Source organism: Pteropus alecto, unplaced genomic scaffold, assembly GCF_000325575.1.
Source record: "Pteropus alecto unplaced genomic scaffold, ASM32557v1 scaffold56, whole genome shotgun sequence".
Taxonomy (NCBI): Eukaryota; Metazoa; Chordata; class Mammalia; order Chiroptera; family Pteropodidae; genus Pteropus; species Pteropus alecto.
In genome coordinates this window covers 1,546,548-1,553,522 of record NW_006438871.1, presented here as the reverse complement: position 1 = coordinate 1,553,522, position 6,975 = coordinate 1,546,548, and the positions used below count along the sequence as shown (strand labels likewise).

Here is a 6,975-nt window from a genome sequence, read left to right as displayed (position 1 = left end):
CCAGCTTGTCCATGCAGAGAACCAAATGGGAGGAAGGGTTCTAGAGCAGTTACCCACCTTGGGTACCTGTAGACAAAGCTAGGGTGATAATTTTAGGTCTTTTTCACAAGACCATGCAGCCTAGAAAAAGAAAGGGCAAATGTTTAGAAATAATAAAACAAGCGTCAGGCTAGACATCTTTACTTTTTCTCTGTCAGACTAAATTAAGACTAGGTTTTTAGCAAGGTTAGTTTAAGACAACCTTATAGCCATTATGACTACAAAATGAATCAATATTAGCTTTATACCAAAATGACAAACGCAAATGCCAGTAGGGAGAACATTCTGAACAGTACAAAGGGCTCTAAAAATGCAAAGCATTATGGCTAGGTTTTTCATTAATCCCATATAGCTATGACACCCCGCCTCTTGTCAATATTCTATCATACACATTCAAAATAGACTTGATGAAAAGAAACACTTCACCTGCATGAAATTCAGTAATGAAGCAATCTTACTGTCCTGAGACAGAGAAGGAGGAAGGGAAAGAAAGAGGGAGGGAGAAAAGGAAGGAAGGAAGGAAGGAAGGAAGGAGGGAGGGAAGGAAGGAAGGAGGGAAGGAGGGAAGGAAGGAAGGAGGGAAGGAGGGAAGGAAGGAAGGGTGCTCTCTGGGCTTTCTGTCTCCACCGATCTCCCAGGGTGCAGTTCTCATGCACACCCACTGTGACAGTTCATATTTAAATACACAGATTGAGTAGAGCACATTGCCCTCCCTACTGTCCCAGCGCAGCTCCGATGGGCCCTGCGACCCTGCTGGGAAGGGGCACCACCCCGGAGCCAGGCCCTGGCTGGCACCGCTCACATCCACCTCCTGAGCTGGCGGGGTGGGCCTCATCTAATCAGTTGAAGGCCTGATTAGAACCCAAAGTGACCCTGCTGTGATTCCTGCCTGGGCTGCCTAGAACTGGGACATTGTTTTTTTCCTGTCTTTAGACTTGAACAGAAACATTGGCTCTCCCGGGTCTCCAGCTTGCCAACTACAGATCTGGGGTTTATCAGCCTCCAGAATCACGTGAGCCAATTCCTTATAATAAATTAATCTCTCTCTCCTCTCTCCCCTACCCTGCCCTACACTGACACACACACCCTATTGGTTGTTTCTCTGGAGAACCCCGACTACCGCACCACCTTCTGACCAGTGTCCTATCTTTAGCTCTGCTGTCCTCACTAGGGCACTTTCGGTTGAGTCGCGACCCCACGGTGCGACCAGCAGAGGCACGGCCTGGTCCTTAGCCGACAGCCAAGGGAGCAGCCTGCTCACTCCCCCTCAGTCTGGTTTGTGCAATCAGGCTCACAGGGAGAGGAAATCCCACAAAGTAAAGGCCACTCCACAGGGGCCCAGCCTGCGTGGAACCCGCTCCTGCCCAGGCAAACATAATCTCGACCACTGTGATCGATGCGACACTCTGCTGTGAGCTCTCTGATTTTTGATTAAATGTTGCTGAGACTTTTCCACAGGTCAACATTTTCCAACATCCCAAGAAAGTAACTCAGGATAAAAAATACTGAAGCATTATGTGTAACGGTCACAGAGCAAGGACAACCTACGTGGCCATTTAACGGGGAACAGAAAACCACAAAGTGGCCGAGAGCGGCGTCGTGTGTGGCTGGCTGTCCTCCGCAGATGCTCATGGGGGCCGGCGTGTGCCCGCCCGGTGCCAGGCGCAGCGGGAGGCGAAGCAGCTCATGGTGGTTAGCGCTGAACAACCCGCCTCTCACGCAAGTGTCGTTCGCCTGAGGTGTTCCCAAACCGAGCAACGCCCCTTTCTGACGCAAGTACGAGAAAAAGACGCGCCAGACCGGAAACCGCGCCCGCACCGCGACGCACCTGAGACAGACCAGCGAGGGGTGGGAAGCGGCCCGGGAGGGCCCTCCTCTGCCCCCTGGTGTCTAGGGCCCTCTGTCTGCCACGCCTCCCCTCTGCCACCTGCTGGACCCCTGGGACTGGACCACCAGGACCAACGTCCACCCACCTGCTGCAGGCTCTGCGTGAGGGCGGGTGAGCGCCCCGTCCTGGCCTTCCTCTCCACGGAGCTCCCCCTGCTGCAGCTGGTGCAGGGCCACCCTCCGTCGACTGGGCTCGGGCCCCTGCGCCCCTCGGGAGGGTGGTGGGGAGAGCGGTGGCTGCCCGCCTCACGGTCCTGTGCCTTGGAGCGCCGGGTGGCCGCAATGAGGGCAATGCTCTTGGTGCTCACGGCCATCTCCTTGAGGGCCTCTGCCGCCTGCCTCGGGCTGCCCAACTGCAGGCCAGCTGGGGAGCCCAGCTTGGAGACCAGGCCCTTCAGGCCCAGGGAGCTTGGCTCCTGCAGGAAACCAGCAGGCGGTCAGACATCCGGCTCCAGGCTGGGCCCCCAGGAGCAGACCAGGGACAGTGACTCAAGGCCGTAGTGTATCTGAAGGGAAAGGCTGCTTTGGGAGGGGGACAAGGGCCAGGGAAGGCGCGTGAAGCAGCCAGTCCCCAGCCTAGGACGTCCCGTGGGGCGGCGCCGTGCTCAGGCCTCACTGAGGGGTCTGCATGCTTCTGCGCCAGCTCCAGCGTCACGGATGGGGGCTGCCCAGCACCTCAGCACGGGCAGGCCGTCGCCCACGGGCAGGGGTACCCTCGGCATCGTCACCCTGATGCTGATGGCTGTTGTGGTGGCTACCTAAGGAGAGTCCTCTTTCTAGAAGCTTCTGTCCCAGCACAGCTCCGATGGGCCCTGCGACCCTGTTGGGAAAGGGCACCACCCTGGAGCCAGGCCCTGGCTGGCACCGCTCACACCCACCTTCTGAGCTGGCGGCGTCAGCAGGATGCGGAGGGGTGGCGGCCGCAGGAGCAAATCCTCATTTCCTGGCTTTTTTGAGGGTGTGGCCTTCGATGACTTGTGACCCTCACTGTGGAGGAACATGGAGGCATCAGCAGAGCCACTGCAGGGCCTTTCGGTCTTCTGCTGTGGCCGGGGGATCCACAGCCAGAACCTCCAGCCGCTGCGGCCTGCGTCAGGGCGACGGGCCTTCGACACGCCGCTGTGTTGGAGGCCAAGTTGGGTGCACACACCCCTCCCTCGTGCAGCCACCTGTCTGGGCCCGTTCTGAACCTGGAGCCAGGTGTGCGTCGGCTCATGGCGGACGGGGCCTTGCCTGGACCACACCTGCATTCCGATGGGGGACACACCAAAGCAACACGCGGACGTGTGGCCGGCAGCGCAGGCTGCGACACTCGCTGTGAAGGAAACGGCCGTGAGTAGGTGGAGCCGGCCTTAAGCAGGGCGGTCGGGACAGATCGCGCTCTGGAGGTGTGACATCGGAAAGGCCATATCTTGTCTTTGTCCCCAGTCCTGGCCTTCCACCACCCTTGTGATATCCCGAGTGACAGGAATGTCTTTGCTATGCTGACGACTAGCGGTAGTGTCAGGGCCGGGCTGCTCCCGAGAAAGACCAACCAGGTGATTAGAGGGCGGAACTTTGGGTCAGCCTGACCTCTGGGAGGGGACCCAAGGCCAGGCTGGAGACCAAGGCCAGTCACACGCCAGTGAAGTCGGCAATCACACCTGCGTAATGACACCCCGACAAAATCTCTGGGTGCTGAGGCTCAGTGGAGCTTCCTGTTGGCAAAGTGCTCCTGGTGCCGACTGCCCACCCCCATGGGGAAAGGGCAGAGAATCCGCCTCCCAGGCCCTTCCAGACCTGGTCCAACCCTGTGCTTTATAGTAAAACTGGAACCCCGAACACCACATTTTCGGTGAGCTGAGTCATCCGCGTGAACCCTCAAAGTCGTAGCCTCTGGACACAGTGCGGATGGCCTGGGGGCTCCACTGGCAGCTGGCCCCTGGTGTGGCAGCAGCTTTGTGGACGACAGGCCCTAACTGCTGGGATCCGACGCCAGCTCTGGGTGTTAGAGGCAGAGCCGAAGGGCGGGACGCCCAGCCGGCCTTAGACCAGCTGGAGTGGAGACAGAGCAGGAGGGAACATCTAGGCTGAGGCGTGAAGAGCGAGGTTGAAAGGGCCATGCCACGCCCTGGGGGAAGAGCATTCCAGGCAGGGCGACGGCACGTGCGAAGCCCCGGGCGGGGACCAGCCTGGCCCACGGAGGCGCAGCAAGGAGGTGGCGATGGGACAGAGCCACGTGAGTTTGCACCACGTGTGGAAGATGTTGGCTGTTGGAGGGGAAGGGGCTGCCGACCACTTCTTAGCTGTGACCGTCCACGGTCCCACTGATCTACTGTGAAGACAAGGCTGCCTTTCTAGCAGCCTCCATCCGGTGAGGCCACCAGTGACAGTGAGGACAGAGCATCGGGTGTCAGACCCAGGCTCCCCGACGAGCAGCCTGGGGCTCATCCCCTCTGCTCGAGAGTAACGACCTGCAGCAGCGGGGGGAGCTGCTGGGGGCGCCAGGCCCCTGAGGTGCGTGAGCGAGCGCCGGCTGGCAAGGCCTCGGGCGCTGTCAGCGGGGCAGGGCCACGCGACGCCCGCAGGCGGAGGCTCCTGCCCTGAGCCCCGCGTGAACGAGAGGCAGGCACCGGCTTCCTTCCGCCACCCCTCGCCTTCGGGTTGTCGCCATGCATTGCCCTGTGTGCCACATCAGGCACTTGCAGCCCCACGGGGGAGGCACTGAATCGCGTCCCCCACCAAAGTTCATGTGTCGCAGCCCTAACCCCCAGTGTGACAGTGTCTGGAGACAGTCTCTAGGAGGTGAGTGCGGTTTAATGAGGTCACGAGGGTGGGGCCCTAACCCGGTAGGACTGTGGCCTGTGAGAAGTGGAGGAAACTCTCTCTGCACCGTGCCAGCCGGGAGGAGAGGCCGCCCCAGAACTCACCCTGCCAGGGCCAGAGTCTGAAGGTCCAGCCCCCAGAACCGTGAGAAAATAAGTTTCTGTTGTCCAGGCCCCTGGTGCGTGGTGCTTTGTATAGCGGCCTGAGCCGATGCCGACGCTGACGCAAACGGGCAAAACGTGAGCTATTCAACCGAGGGCTGTGTGCGCGCGTGTTCGATTTACTTGTCTGAGCTTCGGCATGTTGGAAATACCAAAAGTAAACGAAAAGTACAACAGAGGAGCGATGGGGAGAGGGCGCCGAGGCGGGAGTCAAGCTGACAGGGAACAGGAGACACGCGCAGCGTGAAAATGCTCCCCCTCCACCGAACCCCCCAGCCCGGCTCCACGCAGGAAGCTCCTCCGCGGACGTGCTTATCCTTCCCAGAACATCCCTGCAAGGAAGGGGACACCGGACATCCCTCACGAGCGGAGACGCAGGCGCTGAGGCCAGCCTCCAGCTCCCACAGCCTCACCCAGAACATGGCCCAGCGGCGTGTGGCCAGGACAGGGTGAGCCCCCTACCTGTCTGGCTCCAGCAGCATCAGCGGCAACTGGAAGTGGGCGCCCCACGGGAGGCCCTTCCTGTCGTCTGGCTGGTCTCGGCTGGGCTCCTCAGGTGGTGGACATATGTTCACAACACAGCCGTCCTGGGACCAGACAGAGATGCTGACGGGGGCTGCATGGACCGTGGACACAGGCAAGCTGTGTCCACAGTGTAGGTCCCTGGGGGACCACCAGCGAGTCCCTTTCCTCCTGGCCACCATGCGAATGAAGCTGCCCAGTGGGGAGGCTGTGCCTTCATCTCAGACAGAAAGGGGCTCTGCACAAGGTGAGTGCCGGGGGCTGCAGGGCGGGCCTCGGCCCCTGAGCAAAGCGGGCACAGGGGAGCCGCCTGCTGTCAGAGCACCCTCACGGGCTGGCAGGTCCTCACAGAGTCAAACAGTCACCACATGTCCCAGCAGGTCCCCTCAGGGGTTTATGTCAGAAAGAAGTGACAGCAGCAGCTCAAACAGGTACGTGCACCCCACGCTCACAGCTGCATTGGTCACAGTAGCCAAAGGGAGGAAGTCAGCCCGGTGTCCACTGACAGATGGATGATACGCAAAGTATGTCACTCAGCCTCAGGAAGGGGACTCTGACACCTGCCACAGCGCGGGCGGGCCTGGAGGACTGTGCCGAGTGAACTAAGACAGTCACGAAGGGGCACACACTGTGATCCCACTTGCCCGAGGTCCCTAGAGGAGCCAGAGTCACAGAGACAGGAAGTGGAGGGAGGGCGCTCTGGGCTGGGTGAGGACGCGGGGTCAGTGTTCCATGGGGACAGAGCCCCAGTTTGCATGACAGCTTTTCTGAGTTCTGTGGGTCCTTCTGGCGAATTAACCTGCGGGTGTCTCAGGGACCCCGACACAAACTTTAGAAAAGGGGTCTTTTCAGGGCAGACACACGTGAAAGGACCGAGGAGGAACGCCCAGCAGCGACGCCGCGAGCAGGGCAGCCACGGGCGAGGAGGCGAAGTCCCGGCGGTGGCAGAGGCCGACCTCTGTCTGGACCCCGCGGCCCGGCCTCCAGAGGCACAGGCAACGTCAGCACCTGGGGCCTCGTTATAGGAACCAGGAGCGCGTGGACCTGGCCCCTCAGAACACACCCTGGACACAGCCCCGCCCCTCTGGCTGACACCTCGAGGATTCTCCTTTCTTCTCCCAAGAAGGCTGGGGACACCAGGCCCCGTTGTGACGACAGCCTCTGTCTACATAATGGACACAGAGGCCTCCGCCCCGGCCTCCTTCCCTAGGGAGTCCCCAGAATGAGCCTCCAACGCCATCGGCACAGGAGCCTGGAGGCACCCGTGGAGAACCAACGAGACAAAGACAAGAGACTTAAAACTGCAGGTATTTGGCCGGGGGCTCCAGAAGACGCTTTTCTCGTCACCAAGGTCACGCTCAGGCTTCCCACCCCACGGGGAGTGAGTTTCAGCAGCGGCCAGGGCTCTGGCCATCACTCAGCCCAGCAGTGCCCTCCTCGGCCAAGCCCAGGGCCATGCTCAGCCGCCCAGCACGCGGGTGCGTCTGGCTCCTGGTTCGCGGGGCGCTGGGCCCTGGCTGGAGCCCGGAGGACTCACCTGCAGCGAGCTGGCCACGACGGA

At 60.5% G+C, this 6,975-nt stretch overlaps 2 protein-coding genes across 2 annotated transcripts in view; both read right to left on the bottom strand.

Annotated features, from left to right (window-relative positions):
- Nucleotides 1–1,732: 1,732 nt before the first annotated feature.
- Nucleotides 1,733–6,002, bottom strand: LOC112483034. The gene is made up of 4 exons (XM_025049575.1): nt 5,355–6,002; nt 2,805–2,913; nt 1,967–2,342; nt 1,733–1,806 (listed from the first exon to the last, which is right to left on the bottom strand). Exons 1-4 carry the CDS (start codon nt 5,594–5,596, stop codon nt 1,733–1,735), a joined length of 801 nt encoding a protein of 266 aa, XP_024905343.1. The 5' UTR covers nt 5,597–6,002.
- A 260-nt stretch (nt 6,003–6,262) lies between these two features.
- Nucleotides 6,263–6,975, bottom strand: part of LOC102897693 (kinesin-like protein KIF19) — a 22,067-nt gene continuing 21,354 nt past the window's right edge. Inside the window, exon 14 of the mRNA XM_025049574.1 lies at nt 6,263–6,395. Within this exon, the coding sequence (XP_024905342.1) occupies nt 6,263–6,395 (133 nt within the window). The remainder of the gene's footprint in view (nt 6,396–6,975) is intronic.